The sequence below is a fragment of the Lepus europaeus genome, chromosome 1, assembly GCF_033115175.1.
Source record: "Lepus europaeus isolate LE1 chromosome 1, mLepTim1.pri, whole genome shotgun sequence".
In the NCBI taxonomy this organism is placed as follows: domain Eukaryota; kingdom Metazoa; phylum Chordata; class Mammalia; order Lagomorpha; family Leporidae; genus Lepus; species Lepus europaeus.
This window is the reverse complement of record NC_084827.1, coordinates 19,965,502-19,991,358: the sequence shown is the minus strand read 5'-3', so window position 1 is coordinate 19,991,358 and position 25,857 is coordinate 19,965,502. Positions and strand designations below refer to the sequence as shown.

The 25,857-nt window shown below is 50.0% G+C and overlaps 2 protein-coding genes and 1 pseudogene across 3 annotated transcripts; 2 read left to right on the top strand and 1 right to left on the bottom strand.

The window, feature by feature from the left end:
- Window positions 1-1,040: 1,040 nt before the first annotated feature.
- On the top strand, window positions 1,041-25,053 carry GARIN1A (golgi associated RAB2 interactor 1A). Of its 2 annotated transcripts, XM_062198331.1 has the most exons (6): window positions 1,041-1,218; window positions 8,944-9,084; window positions 17,063-17,247; window positions 18,253-18,502; window positions 22,798-22,916; window positions 24,814-25,053. In XM_062198331.1, the coding sequence occupies exons 2-6, from the start codon at window positions 8,959-8,961 to the stop codon at window positions 25,010-25,012; spliced, it is 879 nt and encodes a 292-aa protein (XP_062054315.1). In that variant the 5' UTR covers window positions 1,041-1,218; window positions 8,944-8,958; the 3' UTR covers window positions 25,013-25,053. The 2 variants fall into 2 exon arrangements, with proteins under 2 accessions (XP_062054315.1, XP_062054323.1); XM_062198339.1 differs by lacking the exon at window positions 8,944-9,084.
- Window positions 5,563-7,596, top strand: LOC133762152 (protein LSM14 homolog A-like; the record flags this gene model as incomplete). Its single annotated transcript, XM_062195200.1, is given in 3 exon segments — window positions 5,563-5,995; window positions 6,173-6,589; window positions 6,592-7,596. Coding segments are annotated over 3 exon segments (1,104 nt in total), but the record flags the coding sequence as incomplete, so codon positions are not given.
- Window positions 10,247-11,927, bottom strand: LOC133769023 (large ribosomal subunit protein eL6-like; annotated as a pseudogene).
- Window positions 25,054-25,857: the final 804 nt, after the last annotated feature.

Sequence of the window (25,857 nt, the reverse complement as noted above, 5' to 3'; positions counted from 1 at the left end):
AGAAATACGTGTACAGGATGGTGAGTGCCTACAGTTATTTGCAGGTAGGAAAGGGAATGTTCTGGAAAAGTTTCTTAGAGGGTCTGAAGTTTCAAAAATCAGTAGGTTTGGTGCCAGCTTTATGGAGCCACGGGTTAAGCCACCTGCGATGCTGGCATTTCATACGAGCCCTGCTTTGAGCTCAACGCGGCTCCACTTCCTATCCAGCTCCCTGCTAATGTGCCTGGGAAACAGCAGCTGATGGCCCAAGTAGTGGTCCCCTGCCACTGACATGGGAGACCCGGATGGAGTTCAGGCTCCTGGCTTCAGCCTGGCACATCCCCAGCCATGGCAGCCTTTTGGGGAGTGAGCCAGCGGATGGAAGATCTCTCTCTCTCTTTCTCTCTATAACTCTGCCTTTCAAATAAATAAAATAAATGTTTTCTCTCTTTTTTTTTTAATCAGTAGGTTTGTGGGCTGCTAGACAAGTGAGGGAAGCTTTTCCCAGTAGAGGGAACAATGGAAATAAAGGCAGGGAACCGCGTACACACTTTTTAAAATGCCCAACCTTGCCCAGAGGCCTGCTCTGGCACCCTCTAGTGGACTGTGAGGTGGAGGGGATGTTTGAGTTAATTACATGCGCTTCCCCAGCTTTCTGGATTGAAAGGCTGTGCCTTTATTTTTTTTTATTCTTTATTTTTATTTATTTATTTATTTATTTTTTGACAGGCAGAGTGGATAGTGAGAGAGAGAGACATAGAGAAAGGTCTTCCTTTTTGCCGTTGGTTCACCCTCCAATGGCCGCTACAGCCGGCACATCTTGCTGATCCGAAGCCAGGAGCCAGGTGCTTCTCCTGGTCTCCCATGGGGTGCAGGGCCCAAGCGTGCTGGGAACGTGCTGAGTGTATCAGCAGAAAGCTGAACTGCACCCAGGAACCCTCCCTTAGCGGAGGGGGCAGTCCATCTGATGCCTGTTACTGTGTAACAAATTACCCTAAACTCAGCAGCTTCCAAGGTCATTGTCTCATGGAGCAGCCTTGTGGGTCAGGTGCTGGCGGGGAGCGGCTGTGCTCGGGAGCCCTGGTGCGGCTGCAGACAACGCCTCTGCAGGCTTGCTCGCGGCTCTGGGCAGGCCTGGCTGGAGGTTAAGCTCTTCCCCGGCAGCGTCTGCACAGGGCTGCGCGTGACATGACAGAGACGTGATGACCGTACCTTGGAAGTGATCTGTCCCACACCTGGGTATGTCATTTGACGGGGTCTTGGGGACTATTCAAAGACGTGACGACCAGGGGCAGGGGTGATGGGGTCTTGGAGGCTGGCGCCTGACAGCTGCCTGTCCCTTTTCAGGTCACTTACAAGGACATTGTTGCCAGGGGAACGGTCCCTGTTGTGGAGGTCTGCACGCTGCAGCCCCTACATTGAAACAATGAACGGACTGTTGCCCAGACAACCTTGAGCCAGGAGGAACAAAGGAGTCAGACTCATGCGTTAGAACATTCAGAGTGTGCCTGTGCACGGTGTGAATGTGTGTTAGGGAGAGGTAGAAGAGTGACCTGAAACGTCCCTCAGTGGCAATGCCTGGGAAGTCTGAGACGTCGGAGGTGGCTGACGTGGCTTCTGAAGACGCAGCGGACACAGTGTTCCCAGGGCCCCAGCAGACGGAGACCTTGACCACACCGTCTCCTAGCAGACAAGAGCCCACAGATCACTTACTTTTGTGGATTCACAGAAAGATTCTAAAAAGAAATGGAAAGCTGGCGCTGTGGTGCAGTGGGTTATATTAAAGCCCCAACCTGCAGCACCGGCATCCCATATGGGTGCTGATTTGAGTCCCGTCTTGCTCCTCTTCCGATCCGGCTCTCTGCTGTGACCTGGAAGATGGCCCAACTCTTTGGGCCCCTGCACCCGCTTGGGAGACCTGGAGGAAGCCCCTGGCTTCTGGCTTCGGATCAGCTCAGCTGTGGCCGTTGCAGTCATTTGGGGAGTGAACCAGCAGAATGGAGGACCTCTCTCTCTCTGCCTCTCCTTCTTTCTGTGTGTAGCTCTGATTTTCAAATAAATAAAATAATTCTTTTAAAAAATGGAAAAAAGATAGGCTTCAGGCTAATTATATTTCCATTTGGGCCTTTATTGCTAAAAACATGGAATACAGAGTTGTGTGTGTGTGTGTTGTTTTTTTTCTTCTTCTTTGAAAGGCAGAGTGGACAGTGAGAGAGAGAGAGACAGAAAGAAAGGTCCTCCTGTGCTGTTGGTTCACCTTCCAATGGCCGCTGCGGCCGGCGCATCTCGCTGATCCGAAGGCAGGAGCCAGGTGCTTCTCCTGGTCTCCCATGGGGTGCAGGGCCCAAGCACTTGGGTCATCCTCCACTGCACTCCCTGGCCACAGCAGAGAGCTGGCCTGGAAGAGGGGCAACCAGGACAGATTCCGGCGCCCCGACCGGGACTAGAACCTGGTGTGCTGGCGCCGCAAGGCAGAGGATTAGCCTATTGAGCCGTGGCGCCGGCCAGAGTTGTCTTTTTTTAAAAGATTTATTTTATTTATTTATTTATTTTAGTGTTTTTTTGTTTTTTTTTTTTTTTTTTTTGACAGGCAGAGTGGACAGTGAGAGAGAGAGAGACAGAGAGAAAGGTCTTCTTTACCGTTGGTTCACCCTCCAATGGCCGCTGCGGCGGTACACTGCAGCCGGCACACCGGTGCGCCGAATCGAAGCCAGGAGCCAGGTGCTTCTCCTGGTCTCCTGTGGGGTGCAGGGCCCAAGCACTTGGGCTATCCTCCACTGCACTCCGGGCCATAGCAGAGAGCTGGCCTGGAAGAGGGGCAACCGGGACAGAATCCGGCGCCCCAACCGGGACTAGAACTCAGTGTGCCGGCGCCGCAGGAGGATTTAGCCTATTGAGCCACGGCACCGACCTACTTTATTTATTTGAAAGACAGAGTTACAGAGAGAGGTAGAGACAGAGAGAGAGGTCTTCCATCTGCTAGTTCACTCCCCAACTGACCTCAACAGCCGGAGCTGTGATGATCCGAAGCCAGGAGCCAGGAACTTCTTCTGCATCTTCCACATTGGTGCAGGGGCCCAAGGACTTGGGCCATCTTCTACTGCTACCCCAGGTCACAGCAGAGAGCTGGATAGGAAGAAGAGCAGCTGGGACTAGAACCAGTGCCCACATGGGATGCTGGCGCTTCAGACCAGGGCTTTAACCCGCTGTACCACAGCGCTGAGTTTCTTTCTTTTTTTTTTTTTTTAATGAATATGGTGGGGCCGATGTTGTGGCATACGGCACCGTGGGTTCAGCCACTGCCTAAGATGCCAGCATCCCGTATCGCAGGACTGCTTCAAGTCCTGGCTGCTCTGCCTCCCATCCAGCTCCTTGCTAATGCTCTTAGGAGGCAGCGGGTGATGTCCCAAGTACTTGGGCCCCTGCCACCATGAGGAAGACCCTGGTTCCTGGCTTCAGCCTGGTACAGTCCTGGCTATTGTGGCCATTTAGGGGAATGAATGGGCAGGTGAAAGATCTCTTTATCCATCTCTCCCTCTCTCTATCATACTGCCTTTCAAATAAGTAAAAAAACTACAGTGAGTATGGTGACGTGCGACCGATCTGCAAGTTGTGACCCAGTCACTGTATTTTTTTTTTTTTAAAGATTTATTTATTTGAGAGACAAAGTTATAGGAAGAAGGAGAGACAGAGAGAGCTCTTCCATCTACTGGTTCACTCCCCAAATGGCTGCAACAGCCAGAACTGGGCCAATCCCAAGCCGGGAGCCTGGAGCTTCTTCTGGGTCTCCCATGCAGGTGCAAGGGCCCAAAAAGCAGGCCATAGCAGAGAGCTGGATCAGAAATGGAGCAATCAGGACTCAAACCGGCGCCCATATGGGATGCCGGCACTGCAGGTGGTGGTTTTACCCATTACACCACAGCCTAGGCCCCCCAGTCACTGTATGATTCAGACTGTATGACTCAGATGTTACTCTAATGCACACTGTGAACTTTCAACAATAGTGATTAGTCATGGAGTTTAGTGTTACTTATTTCCTTTTCACCTTAAATATTTTCATATTTAAGTTTCTAATACTAAACAGTAAAATTTAAGATAAAAACATTAACATTTAAAATTCAAATATTCTTCAAAAATTTTTAAAAGATTTATTTATTCGGGCCGGCGCCGTGGCTCAACAGGCTAATCCTCCGCCTTGCGGCACCGGCATACCGGGTTCTAGTCCCGGTCGGGGCACCGATCCTGTCCCGGTTGTCCCTCTTCCAGGCCAGCTCTCTGCTGTGGCCAGGGAGTGCAGTGGAGGACGGCCCAAGTGTTTGGGCTCTGCACCCCATGGGAGACCAGGAGAAGCACCTGGCTCCTGCCATTGGAACAGCGCGGTGCGCCGGCCGCAACGCGCTACTGCGGCGGCCATTGGAGGGTGAACCAACGGCAAAAGGAAGACCTTTCTCTCTGTCTCTCTCTCACTGTCCACTCTGCCTGTCAAAAATAAAAAATAAAAAAAATTTAAAAAAAGAGATTTATTTATTCGGCCGGCGCAGTGGCTCAACAGGCTAATCCTCCGCCTTGCGGCACCGGCATACCGGGTTCTAGTCCCGGTCGGGGCACCGGATTCTGTCCCGGTTGTCCCTCTTCCAGGCCAGCTCTCTGCTGTGGCCCGGGAGTGCAGTGGAGGATGGCCCAAGTGCTTGGGCCCTGCACCCCATGGGAGACCAGAAGAAACACCTGGCTCCTGGCTTCGGATCAGCACACTGCGCCGGCCGCAGCGGCCATTGTGGGGTGAACCAACGGCAAAGGAAGACCTTTCTCTGTCTCTCTCTCTCTCTCTCACTGTCCACTCTGCCTGTAAAAAATAAAAATAAAAATAAAGATTTATTTATTCATTTGAAAGAGTTACAGAGAAAGAGAGAGATCTTCTCTTCTGTCTGTTGGTTCACTCCCCAGATGGCCACAGTGGCTAGGGCTGAGTGAGGACGAAACTAGGGGCCAGGAGCTTCATCCAGGCCTCCCATATGGGTGGCAGGGGTCTAAACACTTGGGCCACCTTCCACTGTTATCCCAGGCCATTAGCAGGGATCTGGATAGGAAGTGGAGCAGCTGGGATACAAATCGGCGCCCACATGGGATGCTGGTGCCACAGGCAGCAGCTTTATCTGCTATACCACAACACCGGTCCCTTCCTCAATAATTTTAAAATCATGCTAAAAATGCTTTTTACTTCAAAAACAATAACAAAATTAATAATTGATTTAGAAATTGTAGAAATATGCGAAAGTTCATTTTGAAACGAGGCACCATGATGCACATCAGCTGTACATTAAGAAGTTAGTAACTTTTTATCACTTTCATATTTGGTAATTATAGTTGGCTACTTCTTTTATGAACTTTAAATTAGTGATTTATTTTATGTTCAACTTTCCTCGAGCTGTGATTGTGAATGTCTTTCCTGTCAATTTTATCTTGTCCAAAGCCAGGAACCAATTGTAAGCAATTGCTTCTATTAGCACAACAAAACTTGCCAAATATGCAAATATCCTACCATTCAAAAGAAGAGTGCTTTCAAATTTCAGACATTAAAATTATCTCGATGGCCGCTGCGCCGCGGCCTTTGGTACAGAAGACAGACCAACAGATCGTCCAATACCACCTCGAGATGAAGTCTTTGAATACATCATATTCCGTGGGAGTGATATTAAAGACCTCACCGTTTGTGAGCCACCGAAACCACAGTGCTCTTTGCCTCAGGACCCAGCTATCGTGCAGTCTTCACTAGGTTCATCTGCGTCTTCATTCCAGTCAGTGGGTTCCTACGGACCTTTTGGCAGGATGCCGACATATAGTCAGTTCAGTCCAAGTTCATTAGTCGGGCAGCAGTTTGGTACTGTTGGTGTTGCTGGAAGTTCCTTGACATCATTTGGAACTGAAACATCAAACAGTGGTACTTTGTCCCAAAGCAGTGCAGTTGGTTCTGCCTTTACACAGGATACAAGAGCTATAAAAACACAGTTATCTCAAGGTCGGTCAAGCCCTCAGTTAGATCCTTTGAGAAAAAGCCCAACAATGGAACAAGCAGTACAGACCGCCTCGGCCCACTTACCTGCTCCAGCACCTGTTGGGAGAAGGAGCCCTGTATCAACCAGGCCTTTGCCATCTACCAGCCAAAAAGCAATAGAGAATCAAGAGCACAGGCGAGCTGAAGTACACAAAGTTTCAAGACCAGAAAATGAGCAACTCAGAAATGATAACAAGAGACAAGTAGTTCCAGGTGCTCCTTCAGCTCCCAGGAGAGGGCGTGGAGGTCATCGAGGTGGCAGAGGAAGGTTTGGTATCCGGCGAGATGGTCCAATGAAATTTGAGAAAGACTTTGACTTTGAAAGTGCAAATGCGCAATTTAACAAGGAAGAGATCGACAGAGAGTTTCATAACAAACTTAAATTAAAAGAAGATAAACTTGAGAAACAGGAGAAACCTGTAAATGGTGAAGATAAAGGAGACACAGGAGTTGATACACAAAACAGTGAAGGAAATGCAGATGAAGAAGATCCTCTTGGACCTAATTGCTACTATGACAAAACTAAATCTTCCTTTGACAATATTTCTTGTGATGATAACAGAGAAGACCAACCTGGGCTGAGGAAAGAAGATTAAATGCCGAAACGTTTGGAATCCCACTCCGTCCAAACCGTGGCCGTGGGGGATACAGAGGCAGAGGAGGTCTTGGTTTCCGTGGCGGCCGAGGGCGTGGTAGCGGGAGAGGTGGTGCCTTTACCACCCCTCGAGGATTTCGGGGTGCATTCAGAGGAGGTCGTGGGGGCAGAGAGTTCGCAGATTTTGAGTATAGAAAAACTACAGCTTTTGGACCCTAAAAGGTCTGGATTGATCGAACTACTTTCTGAAAGAAAGACAACAAAGTTGCTGCATAGTCAACAAACCAGTCTTTGAAAATAAGTGAATTTCTAGCTCTTCATGGTCCTGGAAATTGGTTTCAGTCTTTGCGAAGAATGAAGAAGTGAATTTGCTGTATATTTGTCACCAGCACTGGGTTTTTGTTCGTTTGTTTTTCTGCTTCATTTCAAAGATAAAATGCAGTTACTTTTGGGGGGAGGAACGCTCATCTTTAAAAAATGAGCATTAAATATATTTGGAATAGCAGAAGGTTAAGTAATTTCTTATGTATAGTTAAACTAAAGCAGTACTTCAATGGGACTTATAAGTATTTTTTCATCACTGAAAGGATTTTTCTTATCACTAAATTGTATTTGGCAATTATTGCAGGTTGCCTGCAGATAGGGCCGTGATACTGTGTTTTGAGCCACAGCAGGTTGTGTGTGTGTATGTGTGTGGGTGTGTGTGTCTATATCTTTCTCTCTTTTTCTTTCTTTCTTTTTGGAAATCCTGTAATATGAGGTAGCCTATTTCGTCAATTAATTAGGATGCTGGATGGTAGAGAATTTTGTCAGTCAACTATGTACACACAGTAAATACTGTTTCTTAGGCAAAGGTAACTTTTTTATATAGTTGTAAAATTCCATTATATTCCATTGCCAAAGAAACATTAAGAACTTTGTATAGCTGTATAAAAAGCAACTAATTTTTTAAAGAATAAACATTTTAAAGTCAGCAAAAAAAAAAATTATCTCATTCGAAGGGGAGAGGGGGGTAAGCCTAGCAGTTAAGCTGCTGGTTGGGACGCCGCATCCCATATTGGAGCACTGGGGTCCAGCTGCTGGCTCCACTCCCAGTTCCAGCTTCCTGCCGTGGACACCCTGAGAGGCAGCCCAGCCCCGCCTGTTGTGGGCATTTGATGAGTGAGCTAGTGGCTGGGAATTTCTCTCTCTCATAAAAAACAATGACCTTCTTCAAACTCATCTGATCAGATCTGGAAGCACAGTACTATAAATCCTCAGTATCGAAGACTGTGGCAGTAGCCTGTGACGAGACAGATCAGCGGAATGTAAAAGAAACTCTGAAACTGGACCATCATAGTAAGCACTCTTTTTTTTTGGTGAAGGCTCCACTGTTCTCCTGAATCTCAATGAGACTTAAACTGACCACCCTATTTAATACCACAACCTGGGTGGATGTCGTGGCCCAGCAGGTTAGGATACCACTTAGGATGCCAGCATCCCATATCGGAATGCCGGTTCAGGCCCCAGCTACTGTGCTTCTGATCTGGTTCCTTGCTAATGCGCCCAAGAAGCAGCAGATGATGTCCCAAGTACTTGGGTACCTGAAACCCATTGGGTACCTGAAACCCACATGAGGGACCCAGACTAAGTTCTGGGCTCCTGGCTTCAACCTGGCCCAGCCCTAGCTGTTGAAATCATTTGGGAAGTGAGCCAGTGAATGGAAATATTTCTCTCTCTCTCTCTCTCTCTCTCTCTCTGCCTTTCAAATAAATAAATAAATCTTAAAACACCCACACATACACACTTACACAACTGCCCTCCCCAAACCCTGCCAACATTCTTGATCTCTCTTATTCTGTTCTCTTTCCTTTTCTTTTTTTAAAAAAATTTTGTTTTTATTTATTTATTTATTTGAGAGGCAGAGTTACAGACAGAGAGAGGGAGAGACAGAGAGAAAGGTCTTCCATCTGCTGTTTCACTCCCCAAATGGCTTCAGTGGCTGGAGCTAGGCCAATCTGAAGCCAGGAGTCAGGAGTTTCTTCCAGGTCTCCCACATGGGTGCAGGGGCCCTAACACTTGGGCCATCTTCCACTGCTTTCCCAGGCCATAGCAGAAAGTTGAATTGGAAAAGGAGCAGCTGGGACTGGAACCAATGCCCCTGTGTGTTGAGAGTGCTGCAGGCAAGCCCTAACCTGCCATGCCATAGCGCCAGCCCCCCCCAAATGTCAACATTTTCTTTTGCTCATTGCTATATCCTAAGCACCCAGGTTAGTTAGCGCCTAGCGTATAGTAAGTGCCCACTAAACATCTGTTGAATGACTGAATTTCATGTCAGCAAGAAACAGGTGTGATGTACTGTGCAGTAAATGCTGTTGGAAGGTTGAGAACCATCTGGGGAGATGCAGACACACCGGTTCTAGACTTCATGTCACACACCAGGAAAAGTTCCAGATGGATTGAAGACGTCAATAGAAAGGTAATAACCATAACATTAGTTCTGGAAAATAATTATTGTATACTTGGAATGTATTGTATACCTTGGAATGGGGAAGCTTTTTCAAAATACAGTACAAAAGGGGCCGGCACTATGGCGTAGCAGGTAAAGCCACCGCCTGCAATGCCAGCATCCCATATGGGCACTGGTTTGAATCCTGGCTGCTCCACTTCCAATCCAACTCTCTGCTATGGCCTGGGAAAGTAGTAGAAGATGGCCCAAGTCCTTGGGCCTCTGCACCCACGTGGGAGACCCAGAAGAAGCTCCTGGCTTCGGATCGGCACAGCTCCGGCCGTTGCGGCCAGTTGGGGAGTGAACCAGCGGATGGAAGACCTCTCTCTGTCTCTCGTTCTCTGTGTAACTCTGACTTTCAAATAAATAGATCTTTAAAAAAAAAAATACAGTACAAAAATCCAGAAACCGTAAAGGAAAAGACCAATACATTTAACGACCAAAGCAAAATCCACATGGTAAAAAGCACTGCTAACAAATTCAAAGTCAAATGGTAGACTAGGGGAAAAAATTAAATCTTACACCACAAACAGCAGACTGATCTTACCAATATAAAAAGAATCCCTATGATTAGATAAAAACCCAAAAAACTGATGGAAATATTATGGACTGAACATTCCCAGAGGAAGAAATAATAAGTGAAAGATGCTCATTAAAATTACATTGAAATATCATTATTTTAGCCTTTCCTCCTGGCTAAGCATTAAAAAGTTTGATGACCTATGAAAAGCACAAACTTTCAGACACTTTGGTAGGAATGTAAATTAGCATGTCCATTATCAAAGGCCTCATGGCAGTATGCATCAGCATATACTTTGACCCCATAATTATATTAAAAAAATTTGTTTATCTGTTTACTTGAAAGGCAGAGTAACAGACAGAGAAAGACAGTGAGGGATCTTCCAGCTGCTGGAAGAGTCACGGCCGGGCCAGGCTGAAGCCAGGATCCCAGAATTCCATTTGGGTCTCTCCCGTAGGTGACAGTGGTGCAAGTGCTTGGGCTACTGTCTGCTGCCTTCGCGATGCATTAGCAGGGAGCTGGACTGGAAGCAGAGTGACCCGAGCTAGCACTCCAACATGGAATGCAGGGTCACAAGTTATGGCTGAAACCGCTGTGCCACAGCCCTGGCCCTCACAATTCTACTTCTAAGAACTGATTATTACCAATGAGAATTAGCGAAGTCATACTGCAGAAATAAGCAATCTCAAAATATCAGAGGCTTAGGCCAGTGCCGTGGCTCAACAGGCTAATCCTCCGCCTTGTGGCGCTGGCACACCGGGTTCTAGTCCCAGTCGGGGCACCAGATTCTGTCCCAGTTGTCCCTCTTCCAGGCCAGCTCTCTGCTATGGCCCAGGAGTGCAGAGGAGGATGGCCCAAGTGCTTGGGCCCTGCGCCCCATGGGAGACCAGGAGAAGCACCTGACTCCTGGCTTCGGATAGGCGCAGTGCGCCGGCTGCAGCGGCCATTGGAGGGTGAACCAGCGGCAAAGGAAGACCTTTCTCTCTGTCTCTCTCTCTCTCACTATCCACTCTGACTGTCAAAAAAAAAAAAAAAAAAAGTTTAGAACAATTATAGTGCGCTCAAGATTTATGTTAAAAAGATCAGGAAAAGTTAAATGTTCTATACTGGCAAAAATATATATGAGGGTACTTCAAAACACTCATGGAAAAAGGAGTTATTATTTTTTTATTATCAGTTATATTCTTCCTACAAAATTTAGAACACCAGTTTGCGGAGCCAGCATTGTGCCATTGCAGGTTAAGCCGCTGCCTGCGATGCCTCCCATGTGGGAGGCCTGAAAGAAGCTCCTGGCTCCTGGCTGCAGCCTGGCCCAGCTCTGGTGGATGTGGGCCATGTGGGGAGTAAACCAGCGGATGGAAGACCTCTCTCTTTGTCTCTCCCTCTGTCTCTGTAACTCTGCCTTTCAAATAAATACATCTTTAAAAAACCACCCATTTATGGGGATGATTCCACTCCTCTGAGCAAAACCAGATCGCAGGTAACCCTGGAGCTGGGAAACAGCTTTGATTTTTGGTAAAATCGGTGCGTCCACAGCTTTCTGATCGACCTTGTGCTGCCCTGTGATCTTGTATTTCTCTTTCTCTGTGTTGTAGAGCTCCCCTTCCTGGTGCCTCTGCGTCTGGAAATAAGGAGCGGTGAGAGGTTTGGGGATTTTCACACTGCTGGGACCGATTTTCATGGAGGTGGCCATGACTGGTTTCCGGTGTGTTGCATGCAGAAGAACCTGATTGAGGGACAGAGGTCCGGGTAGTGAGCCACGGCTCCCCGGCTGCAGGAAGACCACCCCTGCCCCTGTAGCGCCCACCGAGGATGAGCAGAATGGTCTCCGGGAGATGCTGGCCCACAGTTTTCCCACGTGTTGTTGACGGAGGGCTTTGTGCCATGGACCAACAGCTTTCGAGACACATCTTTAGTGGGATAATATGTAGGCATATTGCCAAGCTCGGCCACCCTGGTGCCCGCATTCTTGTCACCACCCACTGGTTTTGTGACAGTAGCAAGAAGCTTCTCCTTCTTTTCACTCCTGGATTTAGGAGCTGCGGCCTTCCTCCTGTCCATGGCCTTCCTGGAGCACACAGCGGATCGTGAGCGGGGCTTCTCCTTCTCGGGCTTTGTAACCTTGCCGCTGCCATGGTTAGCGTTCTTGGCTGGAGATTTCTTCTTAGTGTCTGGCTTTGGAGCGGGGGTTTTACACCCACCATCTTGCAAGATAGGAAAGAGCAGAAAGTGGAATAAAAGGACAAGTTTATTGTAGTGCACTAGGTTAAGCAAATGCTCAAGATACCTTCATCCCATGTTGGAGTGCCTGGGATTGAGTCCTGCCTCTGCTTTTTTTTTTTTTTTTTTTTTTTTTACTTTTTGACAGGCAGAGTGAACAGTGAGAGAGAGAGAGAAAGGTCTTCCTTTTGCCGTTGGTTCACCCTCCAATGGCCGCCTGGTCTCCTGCCACCCTTGTAGGAGGCTTAGATTGGGTTTCTGGCTTCTGGCTTGAGTCTGGCCCAGCGCTGGCTATAACAGGCATTTGGGGAGTGACCCAGCAGATGGAAGGTCGCTTGCTCTCTCTCACTCTCTGACTCTGTGTGTGTCTCTGCCTCTCAAATAAAATGAAAATAAGTAATGAAAAGTCTAAAAACGTAGAGAGTAGTAAAATAATTGATAAATAATGAATTTTGGCCATTTATTACCTTTGTTTTGGATGTTACTTAATTGTAGGTTTTTATGATTCAACTTTAATAATGGCTTTGTCTAACAATTGACTTGTAGAAGTCCTGCAAATTTTTTTTTTTTTGACAGGCAGAGTGGACAGTGAGAGAGAGAGAGACGGAGAGAAAGGTCTTCCTTTGCTGTTGGTTCACCCTCCAATGGCCGCCGTGGCTGGCGCGCTGTAGCCGACGCACCGCGCTGATCCAAAGGCAGGAGCCAGGTGCTTCTCCTGGTCTCCCATGGGGTGCAGGGCCCAAGCACTTGGGCCATCCTCCACTGCACTCCCGGGCCACAGCAGAGAGCTGGCCTGGAAGAGGGGCAACCGGACAGAATCTGGCACCCCAACTGGGACTAGAACCTGGAGTGCCGGCGCCACAGGCGGAGGATTAGCCTGTTGAGCCGCGGCACCGGCCAAAGTCCTGCAAATTTAACCACATTCTCATGACCTGTTTGGAGCTGGTTCTGGCAGCCCCTGTGCCACCACTTCCTCCTATGCCCACGGTTTCTGGATCAATCAGCCGTATTGCTAAAAGCCTTTTTTTTTTTTTTTTTTTTTTTTTTTAAGATTTACTCATTTATTTGAAAGGCAGTGTTACAGAGAGAGAGATTTTCCATCCACTGGTTCACTCCCCAAATGGCTGCAATGGCTGGAGCCAGGCCAATGTGAAGCCAGGAGCCAGGAGCTTCCTCTGGGTCTCCCATATGAGTGCAGGGGCCTGAGGACTTAGGCCATCCTCCACTGCTTTTCCAGGCCATTAGCAGGGAGCTGGATCAGAAGTGGAGCTGCTGGGATTCTAACTGGTGCCCATATGGGATGCCAGCGCCATAGGTGGCAGCTTTACCCACTACATGACAGCACCGGCCCCCAGCCTTCTGTTTTAAAGAAGATTCTCGCTCGATGTGAGCTAGGGAAGGTGGGCGCCCTTCCCCCATGCTGAGACCCCTGGGGCAGGTGGGGCTGGCGTTCGTGAACAGTCCCCGCCCACAGAGAAAGGTTTCATGAACGTCTTAGCTGGCAAAGGAGAGTGAGGGCTGTTGATGGTATCCCCACAGCCTTCCTGGCTGCTCTGGTCAGCTCGCTGCCATCTTGGCATAGCTTTGGGAGGGTCATTTTCCTGCAGTTTGGGGTAAGATTGAGTGTGTGAAAAACAGGGTAGGCTACATACACTGGTTTACAGCAGTGGAAGGAGGGAGAAAAGAGCTCTGGACAGCCCCTGTCCCTCCTCTCCTCTTCTTTTTCCCTTCCCTGTGGCTGCTGTCACATTCCTTGATGTCATTCTTGCCATTGTGAGCCGGCAGACCCTCCCAGCCCTGGTGGACAGCCTAAGTAAGGAGGGCAAGTGGAGCTGTGCAGGTGGGGGGAGCTGTGGTCACACCAACACCTGGGGTTGGGCTGGGTCTGCGTGGAGCCCCAGAGATGTCCCCCAGCCCGTTCCTCCCAAGAACCAATGAGGAAAACTAAGGGCCTTTCACCCGTAGTCAGGGAACCAGGCCCTGGGGTGAAGCTTGGGGTGGAAGATGGCCTTCTCTGTCAACTGATTCATTCTCCAGAATTCAACTTGTTCTCTGGCTCAGCGGTGTTCGAAAGCAACTTTATCCAGGTACCCTTGGGCAGTGCAGGGGCAGCTGTGTTGCCCACTCCAAATCCTGTTCCTAGGGGTTGGCGAGAAAATGCCGTGGGTTTTGAAAGCCCTGGGGAGGAGAAAGAACCCTCCACAGCTAGAGAAAGCCCAAGGGCCCTGATCCCAGCCGTGCCCGCAATATGAAGGAACTCCCTGCTGGCCTTAAGGAAACAGATTCACATCTTCCAAATGCAGAAATCTGAGCTCAGTCGTTGGGCAGGCCCCAGACACTGGTCCAAACTGGATGTTACAGGGAATGATGCCTGCAGTTAGGAACCCCACTGAGAATCCAACCTCTCCCTGAGGTGGCCTAGAAACAGCATAGTTTGAAAGCAAGACCACCATATAGATTGGTCTCCCTCACACTCTGTCATTCCCCAGAAGGGTGGCACCGTGACCAATCCAGTGGAAGTGAACATGGTGGCCCAGGATGGCATGGCGCACCTGCAGGTGTCAGTGGTCGCTGGAACAGGTGCCTGGTCTCACCCAGGTGCTGCCCGCCTCCCTCCAGGGGTCTAGCCTAGCCCTGTGTACCTGTGCAGCTTCACAGGTGTGGCGTAACTGGTGAATCGGCCACTAAACACTCACCGTGAGCAGTGGGGGAGGTGCAAAGAAAGACCAGATACTGTCCCCGACCCTGAGGCTTATGGGCTTGGTTCACCCCTTATCAAATGGTAACCACACAGGCTCTTGTCAGAGGGTGGATGAGCCAGTCCCCACGGCATGGGATAGAGCGTGTGACTGGGGCATTCAGAGCAGTCTCTCTGGACTTGGGCAGCGGGAGAAGGCTTTCCAGAGGACAGGGTCTTGAGTTGTTGTTGGGGTCGCTGGGACTTCCGTTAGTGGGATAGCAGAGGGGTGGGAGATTCCAGGGAGAGGATCTTCAAGGTACCTGGATAAAGGCTGGGGTGGGGGTGGGGGTGGGAGGCACAGAAAGGATCTGTAGGATGATAATCTGCTTGGGTGGAGTAGAGAGGTAAGAGTTGTAGGAGGAAATGGGTGGGACAGTTAGAGATGGGTCTTGAGCCTAAGTTGCAGATTCTTCACCAAGCAGTGAACCACTCCTGCTGAAGTCCCCCAAATTTGGGAGAGCTATGTCCCAGGCTCCGGGTGCTCCATTTGGCCTTGTGCTGCCCCAGGGGTTGTCTAGTTGGGCCATCAGCAGGCAAACTTGAGGGAACAGCTCATTCCTAACACATGGCAGCCATAGCACAGGCAATCAGACTCAGAACCCAAGTTCTAGTCGATTCTCTATGGGTGTGATGTTTTGCCAGCAGATTTGTTCTGTTAATGTATTTCCTTAAAACTGTTTAGATTCTCTAAATGGACACCAAGTAACCCAGCAGCAGGAAACTCACAATGTGCCGGGGCAAGGCTGACCCACAACGGGGTTCAAAGCTTACTTAAAACGATTCCACTCACATGGCCAGTTATAATGATCACACAGTATAGTTATAGTATGTGTACGGTTATATAGTATGCAGTTATATAGTATATAGTTATATAGTCTATGTACAGTTATGGCTATGATATAGCTATGATTATGGTATAGTTATAGTTATGGTATAGTTTTAGTTATAGTTACAATATGTTATAGTTATGATATAGCTATGGTATATAATTAGTTATACTTATGGTATGTTTATAGTTATGGTGTAGTTATCTTTATGCCATAGTTATAGTTATGGTATAGTTTTAATGTTATAGTTATGTCATAGTTATGGTATGATTACAGTCACAGTGTAGTTATCATTATGTTGTACAGTCATGGTGTAGTTGTAATTATGGTATAGTTAGTAGTTATAGTATGTTATGAAGCAGTTATAGTTATGATGTGGTTATAGCTATGGTGTAGTTATCATATGTCGTAGTTATGGTTAGTTATGGTCATGGTGTAGTTGTAGTTACAGTATAGTTATAGTTAGTTATAGTTATGATGAGTTATAGTTAGGATGTGTTTATAGCTATGGTGTAGTTATCGTTATGTCATAGTTAGAGTTAGTCACAGTCATGGTGTAACTGTAGTTATGGTATAGTTAGAGTTAGTTATAGTCATGGTGTAGCTGTAGTTACAATATAGAGTTAGTCACAGTTATGGTGTCACAGTTACGGTGTAGTGTGCTGCTAGTTCTCTTCCACCTCCTCCACATCGCCATCATTGTCGTCACTCAAAGCAGCGTCACCTCTAAATGCTGCACACTGACTCTCGGTGTGTAGTCTCTGTTTTGTAGGGGTATGAATTTCATTTTATAACATGGGCTCCAAGAAATGTCACTTTTTTCCAAAATCAAAATCCATTTTTCTTGAAGCGCTGTCTGGTCAGGAGGGTGGGCAGTGAAATTTTAGTTATTCCTGAGCTTCCTCCTTGTCCCCAGTTCCACAAGGCACTGTGCAAGGGTTCTCAGGTGGTCCTGCAAAGTCTAGACCCTTGCAAGAAGGCCCACTGGCCTCGGGCATTGGCCTCTCTCCACGTGTTCCTCCCTCTGCCCCCATGGCTCCCTTGAGGCTGCAGCACTGCTGTGTTCGTTTGTTTGTTTGTTTGTTTGTTTTGACAGGCAGAGTGGACAGTGAGAGAGAGAGACAGAGAGGAAGGTCTTCCTTTGCCGTTGGTTCACCTTCCAATGGCCGCCGCAGCCGGTGCGCTGCAGCCAGCGTACCGCGCTGATCCGAAGCCAGGAGCCAGGTGCTTATCCTGGTCTCCCATGCGGGTGCAGGGCCCAAGCACTTGGGTCATCCTCCACTGCACTCCCGGGCTACAGCAGAGAGCTGGCCTGGAAGAGGGGCAACCGAGACAGAATCCGGTGCCCCGACCGGGACTAGAACCCGGTGTGCCGGCACTGCAGGCAGAGGATTAGCCTATTGAGCCGCGGCGCCAGCCTTTGGGCCATCTTCTACTGCTTTCCCGGGCCATAGCAGAGAGCTGGATTGGAAATGGAACAGCCGGGACTTGAACCGGTGCCCACATGGGATGCCAGCACTGCAGGCAGTGGCTTTCCCCACTACACCACAGCGTCAGCCCCTTGAGCTGTGTCTTAATGACTGCTCTGAGCACCGGCACGCTGTTCTCCTTTCTGATTGTGTCCCTGGGACTGATTCCCAGGTCACTAAGTCCGGGACCAGGATTGATATCTGCGGAAGACCTACCACCATGATCCTGGGGGTGACCTCTTCAGTGCCCTCCTTGCCACTCCCTAACGTCCTCCTGATGGCCAATGTCACCTGGCCGCACGGTCACTGTTCCACCTGTAACAAGCCTGGAGTTGTCCCAGTCATCACCCTCAACAGGTAAAGACAAGCTCGAGGGAGGAGCCGGGGGTGGGAACATAGATCGCCGTGTTTGGCAGCTGGACTGCAGATCAAACGAAAGAGCAGTGTTCTTTAGTGTGTGTGAACTGCGTAGGGCTCATTCATCCACTCCTTTAACAAGTATTTATTTGGCATCTCTACATACCTGGGGCTGGGGATAAAACACTACACACTTCCTGTCCTGAGCCTCATGTGGGGGCTCTTGGCTTCCTCTTGTTTACTTTTATTTGGTTAGTATACAGCAGGGACTCTGCAAAGCAAAGTTAGGATGTGAAAGGCAGTTAGGACTAGGAAGTGTCAAGAGTGAAAAAAAAAAAAAAAAAAGCCACCGGATGCACAGGAGACGTCCACCCTTCTCCTTACCATTTCAACACCGCTATTGAACATATCCGGAGAGGAGGCCTGCGCAGGGGTCAGGAACCCCTCCTTCCAGGGCCTGCTGAATAAGATCTAAACCTGGGCAGCTCCTTCAGCTTCTCTGAGCCTCATTTCCCAAACCTGCAAAATACATCAATGCCAGCTGTGTGGTTTTTCCTGAGAGCCAGGGAGATAGGAAGACAGCCTAGACAGAGATGGAGAGAGAGAGAGAGAGAGAGAGACCCCATTTGCTTACTCCCCAAATGCCTGCCATGGCTGGGACTGGAACAAGGGCTCAGTCCAGGTCCCCCACATGGGCGGCAGGAATGTAATTACTTGAGTCACCAGCTCTGCCTCCATATTAGCAGGAAGCTGGAGTCGGAGCCAGAGCCAGGGATCGAACCCCAGTACTTCCATATGGGACAAAGGCATCTCAATCATTGTCTAAACCACTCGGTCAAACCGCAGCCCCAGCTGCTGCTAGTGATGTGGGCAGATCCTTTAACAGCTACAGTCCTGGGACTCAGAAAGCCGCCCGTCTTGGCCCTACCCTGCCCTCTGCCCGGGGCATTCCCCAGGCACAGGCCGGAAGTCGACACCAACGGGGTCACTTCCGGTCTCGCCCAGGATCCTCCCCCTGAAGTACGTGGAGCTGCGGATCTGCGACCGGCTCCAGCGCATCCTGAGGGTCAGGACAGTCACCGAGAAGATCTACTACCTGAGGCTCCACGAAAAGCACCCAGAGGCCGTGTTCCAGTTCTGGATCCGCCTGGTGAAAATCCTGCAGAACGGGCTGTCCATCACCACCAAAGACCCAAGAATCCAGTTCACCCACTGCCTAGTGCCCAAGAGGCCCAGCAGCTCCCCGGAAGCAACAGTAAGTGGGGCCCTCCCGCCGCGAGCCGCAGAGGGAGAAATACACACACTCGTGTGTGCAGACACCAGTGCACGTATGTACACACGTGTGCACACGCTCTGGACCTGGGAGTCAACCAGCCTCAGAGCGAAATATTGTTTAGGGGGCCAGCATCGTAGCATAGCAGTAAAACTGCCACCTGCGATCTTGGTCTCGCATATGGGTGCTGGTTCATGTCCCGGCTCTTCCACTTCCGATCCAGCTCCCTGCCAGTGGGCTGGGAAAAACAGCAAAAGATGGCCCAAGTGTTTGAGCCCCTGCACCCGCGTGGGAGACCCAGATGAAGCTCCTGGCTTCAGCCTTACCCAGTGCTGGCTGTTGTGGCCACCTGGGGAGTGAACCAACTAGTGAAAGATCTCTTTCTCCCTCTCTGTCTCTCCCTCTCTCTCTCTCTGTCACAATGACTTTCAAAATAAATAAATATTTTTAAAAAGCCAAAATATTGTTTAAAAAATTGTGTCTGTACTGAAAAAAGTACAGACATTTTCATTGTCAGTATTCCCTAAGCAATGCAGCGTAACAATATTTGCATAGCATTTCCGTTGTGTTAAGACTACTATGCCATCTAGAGGCGGTTTAGAGCATCCGGAGGATGTGGGTGGGTGTGATGCAAACACAGAGCCCTTTGACATCAGCAACTCCAGCATCTGCAGATTTCGGTTTCCAAGGGGAGGTCCTGGTACCAATTCCCCCAGAAATAGAAGAGAGAATGTGTGTATTACTAAATGTTTCCATCTTTACTTTAGATTGTTTCTTACACATTGTCCTGTCTTTTAAAATCTCTTTGTAAACATTATTTTGATCATTTCATACTGTTCAGTCGTATGAATTAAAACTTACTTAACTATCCCCTAGTGTTAGACATGTAACGTGGATTAAAATTTTTCAATATTATAAATCATGCAAGCACAAGCTTTTATATGTATCATTCACATTTCTGGTTGTATTCTCAGCATAGGTTTTTAGTTTCCATTTTTTAAGGGTTTATTTATTGATTTGAAAAGCAGAGTTACAGAGAGAGGGGAGGAGAGACAGAGAGCAAGAGAATCTTCCATCCACTGGTTCATTCCCCAAATAGCCACGCTGGCTGGGGCCGGGGTAGGCCGAGACCAGGAGCCTGAAACTCATGTGGGTGCAGGGCCTCGAGCACTTGGGCATCTTCCACTGCTTTCCCAGGCCATTAGCAGGGAGCTGGGTCTGCAGTAGAGCAGCTGGGACTCGAACCAGCACTCATATGGGACGATGGCGTCATAGATGGTCATGTGACTTAACCTGCTGTGCCACAGCACAGGCCCCAGCATAGGTTCCTTTTTTTTTTTTTTTTTTTTTTTTAATTTTTTGACAGGCAGAGTGGACAGTGAGAGAGAGACAGAGAGAAAGGTCTTCCTTTTGCCGTTGGTTCACCCTCCAATGGCCGCCACAGTAACACGCTGCGGCTGGCGCACCGCGCTGATCCGAAGCCAGGAGCCAGGTGCTTCTCCTGGTCTCCCATGGGGTGCAGGGCCCAAGCACTTGGGCCATCCTCCACTGCACTCCCTGGCCACAGCAGAGAGCTGGCCCGGAAGAGGGGCAACCGGGACAGGATCAGTGCCCCGACCAGGACTAGAACCCGGTGTGCCGGCGCCGCAAGGCGGAGGATTAGCCTAGTGAGCGGCGCCAGCTACCAGCTTAGGTTCCTAGAAGTGAAATTCAAAGAGCATGAACATTTGTAAGGCTGTTGATGCATATTTATGAGGTTATCTCTATAAACGGCATATCAAGTTATACTCTCATTCTTGAGGATGCCTGTCACTGTGTCTTTCTTTCTTCTTTTTTTTTTTTTTTTTAAGATTTATTTATTTGAGCAGCAGACTGACAGAGAGAAAGGGAGAGATAGAGAGAGCAATATCCACTGATTCACTCCCCAAATGCCTGCGACAGCTAGGGGTGGGCCAGGCTGAAGCCAGGATCTAGGAACTCCGCTCAGGTCTCCCACGTGGGTGGCAGAGGACATCATCACTGGGTCCCAGGCCCATCCGCAGGGAGCTGGATGGAGAGTGTCAAGTAACCATGCACTCTGATCTGGGGGTGGGCGTTCCAAGGGGTGGCTTAACCTACTGCACCCCTTTCGCTAAACCTTTACCATAGTTTTCTAATATAATGGTGAAAAAAAGTAGCATCTGTTTAGTTTCCAATTAGTTTGAAGATTACTTATACGTGAGAGTACTTAATAATGTAATTAATGTAAAAAATAATTGAAAGGTAAATTCATTGGGGAACGAAAAAAACCTGAAATTCATGCAGTTTTTTCACATACATGTTTTCCGTGAAGTTTTGGAAGACCTCTCATAAATATTCTTTTGGCACTATCTTCTGTAATCTTTGATTTTTTTTTTCTATGGGCAGTCTTGTGCTTTTCTTTTTTTTTTTTTTTTTTGCCAGGCAGAGTTAGACAGTGAGAGAGAGAGAGACAGAGAGAGAGTTATAGACAGTGAGAGAGAGACAGAGAGAAAGGTCTTCCTTCTGTTGGTTCATTCCCCTAATGGCCACTATGGCCGGCGCTATGCTGATCTGAAGCCAGGAGCCTGGTACTTTCTCCCAGTCTTCCATGCGGGTGCAGGGACCCAAGTACTTGGGCCATCCTCCACTGCCTTCCCGGGCCACAGCAGAGAGCTGGACTGGAAGAGGAGCAACCAGGACTAGTACCTGGTACCCCAACTGGGACTAGAACCCAGGGTGTTGGCGGCGCCGCAGGCGGAGAATTAGCCTAGTGAGCCACAGCACTGGCCAGTCTTGTGCTTTTTAAAATCAATTTGTAAAATAAAAGTGTTTATGCATCAAAATTGGAAACCCTTTGATCACAAGTTTGTTTGTTTTTAAGATTTACTTTTTGGCCAGCGCCGCGGCTCAATAGGCTAATCCTCCACCTTGCGGTGCCGGCACACCGGGTTCTAGTCCCGGTCGGGGCACCGGATTCTGTCCCGGTTGCCCCTCTTCCAGGCCAGCTCTCTGCTGTGGCCCAGGAGTGCAGTGGAGGATGGCCCAAGTGCTTGGGCCCTGCACCCCATGGGAGACCAGGAGAAGCACCTGGCTCCTGGCTTCGGATCAGCGCGGTGCGCCGGCCGCAGCACGCCGGCCGCGGCGGCCATTGGAAGGTGAACCAATGGCAAAAGGAAGACCTTTCTCTCTGTCTCTCTCTCTCTCTCTCACTGTCCACTCTGCCTGTCAAAAAAAAAAAAAAAAAGATTTACTTGTTTATTTGAGAGGCAGAGTTACAGACAGAGGGAGAGACAGAGAGAGATGTCCTCCATCTGCTGGTTTACTCCCCAAATGGCCGCAACAGCTGAAACTGTGCTGATCTGAAGCCAGGAGACAGGATTTTCTTCTGGGTCTCCTGTGTGGGTGCAGGGGCCCAAGCACCTGGGCCATCTTCCACTGCCTTCCCAGACCAGAGCAGAGAGCTGGATCGGAAATGGAGCAGCAGAGACACTAATGGGCGCCAATGCGGAGTGCCGGTGCCGCAGGCAGAGGCTAAGCCTACTATGCCACAGTGCTGGCCCAATCACAAGTTTTTGCAACTATTTCTCAAGGATTTTCTCTTTCCTTTTGCTTTATTTGGGCCTTCTTGACGCACGTAAGCCTTTTGCAGGGCCTGCTTATGTAGAAGCGTAGGAAGGGAAGCTGGATGGCCCCGATTGCCCCAAACCTCCAGCTTTCAGAATCAGATTGCTCCCCTCCTCTCCTTTAAGGTGTGTGCTTCGGGTGCACTCTCGCTGACTGGCGAAGCCTGCTCTCTCGCAGCCCTGCTGCTCTGGTTCTTCACAGTCACTTGTACGCCCAGCTGGGGTTGGGCTCCTGAAGCAGGAGCTTGGAACCTAATCTGGGTCTCCCATGTGCACAGCCGGGACCCAAGTACTTGAGCCATCCTCTGCTGCCTCCCAGAATCTGCGTTAGCAGGAAGTGGAGTCCGGAGCAGGACCCCCACCCCCCCAGGCACTCAGCTGGGGGATGCAGGTGTCCCAAGCAGCAGCGTATCCCACTGCCCCACACCCTCTGCCCCTGGTCCTTGCATTCCCTTCTTCTCACAGCCTCAGCCCATGCCCGAGAGGGTGTGACCCTGCCGGGGCTCCCACGCTGGATCTGATGAGTCTGGGGGCTTCATGCTCAGCAAATGGGTTCCCAGGGCTGGGCGGCGAAACTCAAGTGCAGCCCCGCAAGGAGACCCGGAGCTCTGAGCTGGCAACACTGGCCATCTCACTGTGCGTCTCTCTCCACAGCCCGAGAGCAGCTCCCCGTCATCCTCCCAGCCCAGCGAGACCCTCATGCTGCTGGCGGCCGAGCAGACCAGCGGCAGCTTCTCAGAACTCTCAGGGAGGGCCCAGTTCACAGCCGACAGGTTGGTCCTCCCCCACCCCCGCCCGCATGGGCAGCTCCAACATGCTTACCCCCAGCAGAGTCCCCCCCTGGGGGGGGGTGTCAATGACACCGACTCCCAGGGGCCCTCCCATCTGAATATTCATTCTCAAGCAAACCCCAGATTTTTCATAGGGAAAAGGGGTCTGTAATCAGGAGGAGGTGTGAGTAAATCAGCTCGGTGTAAGCTGACAACCAAGGCTCCTGCAGGTGCCAGTTGTCCACCCCCAATCCCTGCACAGCAGGGTCCCTCGTGTGGTTTGCTTTGCCTCACCTACCTCTTCTGTTAAATGGGCAGAATATGCAGTAACCCACAGGGGAGACTCCCTCGAGCTCCAAAATCTTATTCATTTACTAACTCATAGCCTCAGACTCGCTCTGGGCCAAGAGATGGAAATCCAGAGCCAGAGAGGGTGACCGCCATGCCAAGTAAGCATGACTGGAGGGCTTCCCCAAAATGCAATTTGGTTTTTGCCATCCCTTTATCATTTTCTTCCATGGGAACTTTCCTCTAGCCCCTGGCTCAAAGGTGCTAGTAAATGGGCTTCCTCTTCTGATGTAAAAAGTCCTCTGGTCCCTTTAAATTGCAAAAGCAACTTCCACTCCGAGGGTAAATGGAATGGAAGCCAGCAGAGCTCCCAGTACCTCAGGCTGCTGAATGCTGACTTTTTCTCTTAGGAGCTTTGAAGTCCCCTTCCTGTCCTTCACCCGCCCACCGCGTGACACCTCCCCTACCCCAGCCTGGTTCTGCAGGGGCCGCGCCACCCTGCTGCCAGCTCTGAGAATCCTCTCACCCCATCAGAGCACCCCAGGCTGAGGACTTAGAGCAGCTCCACTTGGGGCTCCCCTGCCCCCAACCCCTGGCTCAGTCCTCATCCTGGGACCACCCTCCTGCGCCTTCCTGGGCGGGGTCCCGCTTAACTTCGACAACAAACAGCCCCTCTCTCCTGCCCTCTGGGTTCCTAGGCAGGAGTTACGCCCCCTCTGCAGGGCCTCTCGGCTCCCGGGCCCATAGCCCCCTCCTCCCGACAGCCTCTCCCAAGCCCTTGGTCCCCAGGCCGGCACCTCCCTTTGGCAGCCCCCGCTCACGTGTCCTGGCGTGCTCGGAAAGTTTGAGTCTGGGATTTTTCTTTACTTTTCTGGAGCCCTACAGTGCATTGAAAATGATGCGTATTATCTTTCACTCAGCATTTCTAGGGGTTTCGTGGCAAAGAGGTCTATGTACAGCCATAGTTTCCCCGCTAAAAAACTCTGCAGTTAGTTCCACTTGAAAGAATACAGCTTTCTGCACTCACCTCCGAGCAGTTTCAGGGCGAGCACTTTTTATTCTCCTTCCAGTGCTTTTTAGAATTGCTGGTTTATTCTTTTAAAACCAATGCATATTTCACCCCTACTCAGAATTTTAAAACGTTTTGGGCTACACATGTGTTTTTGTAGACACTAGGTGGCTTTTTTTTTTTTTTTTTAAAGCTTTATTACTTTAGAGAACTGATTAAAATTCCCTTCGGGCCTAGGCTCAGTGGTCCCTGTGGGATATGGTGGCCCTGGGTGGCTCCCAGCAGGTCGGATTTTGCCTCTGTGTAGGGACGCATCATGTTCTGCACCTGCAGCAAGGTTGGGGGCCAGGACAGGGGTCTGAGCCTCTACAGCCGGGCAGGCCTTGGCTCCATGCCCCTACCCCTGCGGCTGTCTGGGCTCCTGGCCCTCTTAAGACACCACGCACATCGTCACTGCCCTTCATTTCCGCCACTCTATGCGGGTTCAAGACACCCATGCTGGAAACAACAATGATTGGAGAGTGGTTTTTAAGTTATGTTCTAAGAATGTTTTCTTTTTCTCCCATTGTTTTCCATGACCCTGAAATTCCTGGGCTCCGACAGGAGCATCGCCCCCGCCATCGACATAGCCGATTCCAACAGCTGCGACTCCGTGCCCTCGCTGGTGGCATCGCAGGTCCATCTGAACATCCCCATGAGGGCCGCCCTGAGCCACAGCCTCTGGGAACAAGAGGACCCGGATGAGCACCGCATGCAGGCTCCAGTAGCCAGTTCCCTAGGACAGAACTTTCTGGGACCCTGACACTTTGCCCCCATGGGGCGGCGGTCTTCCCTGGCTCTTGATGGTGTTTATAACAAGGTGCTTCCATACGTCCACCAATAAACCTCCAAAGGAGTCCTGGTTGTCCTGGGTTGTGCTGTAGGGAGGCTGCAGGCTGGGGAGGGACTCGCCAGAAGAGGAGCTCGGTTCGCCAGACAGTGAGTGGGGGGAAAGCAATCTGCTCCATTGAACCCCCCAAAGCAGCCAGGAAAGCCAGACCCGGGAAAAGAGACCCGACCTCCTCTTCCCAAGGGAGCAGGAACAGAGGCAGGGCTGCTATGAGCCGCAGGTGAGAGTGAGCCTGGAAGGGCTGGCGACCAGCTGGGAGACGTCTTGCTGCTGCTGCATTTGTCTCAAACGAGAAATTGGGTCCTCATGTCCCCCACTCGCTGTGTTGATGTAAACACTGTGAAGGCTCGCCCTGGGCCGGGCACACGCTGGTTGCCAATGAAGGCGTGGCTCCTGGTGAGCAAGACAAGGACTCCCCATCCCTGAGGGCCCTGGTGGCTCTTGCTGCCCCTAACCAGACCTTCAGGAAAGCAAACTGGAAGACCCGGCGTCTTTGGTGTTGGGCTTAGGACAGGAGCTTGGGCAACCTTTGGCCAACCAGGGAGTATTTACTTGGAAAACACCACTGAAATACTCTCAAGTGCTTGTCGGCCCCCTCGAGGTGCCACCTGCAGTACTTGATGCTGAGTACCGAAGGTCGAGTTACCAGGCCCTGTTTTGGGAGGGCAGTTGGATCAGGCATCGTCTCGCCACTGTAACAAAATCTCAGGCAGGCACCTTACAGAGAAAAGCGGTTTCTTAGCTCACAGTTTGGGCGG

Excerpts from the sequence above, each read along its gene's own strand:
- GARIN1A (XM_062198331.1), top strand. The coding sequence starts at position 8,959 with ATGTACTGTGCAGTAAATGCTGTTGGAAGGTTGAGAACCATCTGGGGA. Across the intron at positions 17,248-18,252 it reads CCAGTCATCACCCTCAACAG|GATCCTCCCCCTGAAGTACG; the intron begins GTAAAGACAAGC and ends GGTCTCGCCCAG. Across the intron at positions 22,917-24,813 it reads GCCCAGTTCACAGCCGACAG|GAGCATCGCCCCCGCCATCG; the intron begins GTTGGTCCTCCC and ends GGGCTCCGACAG.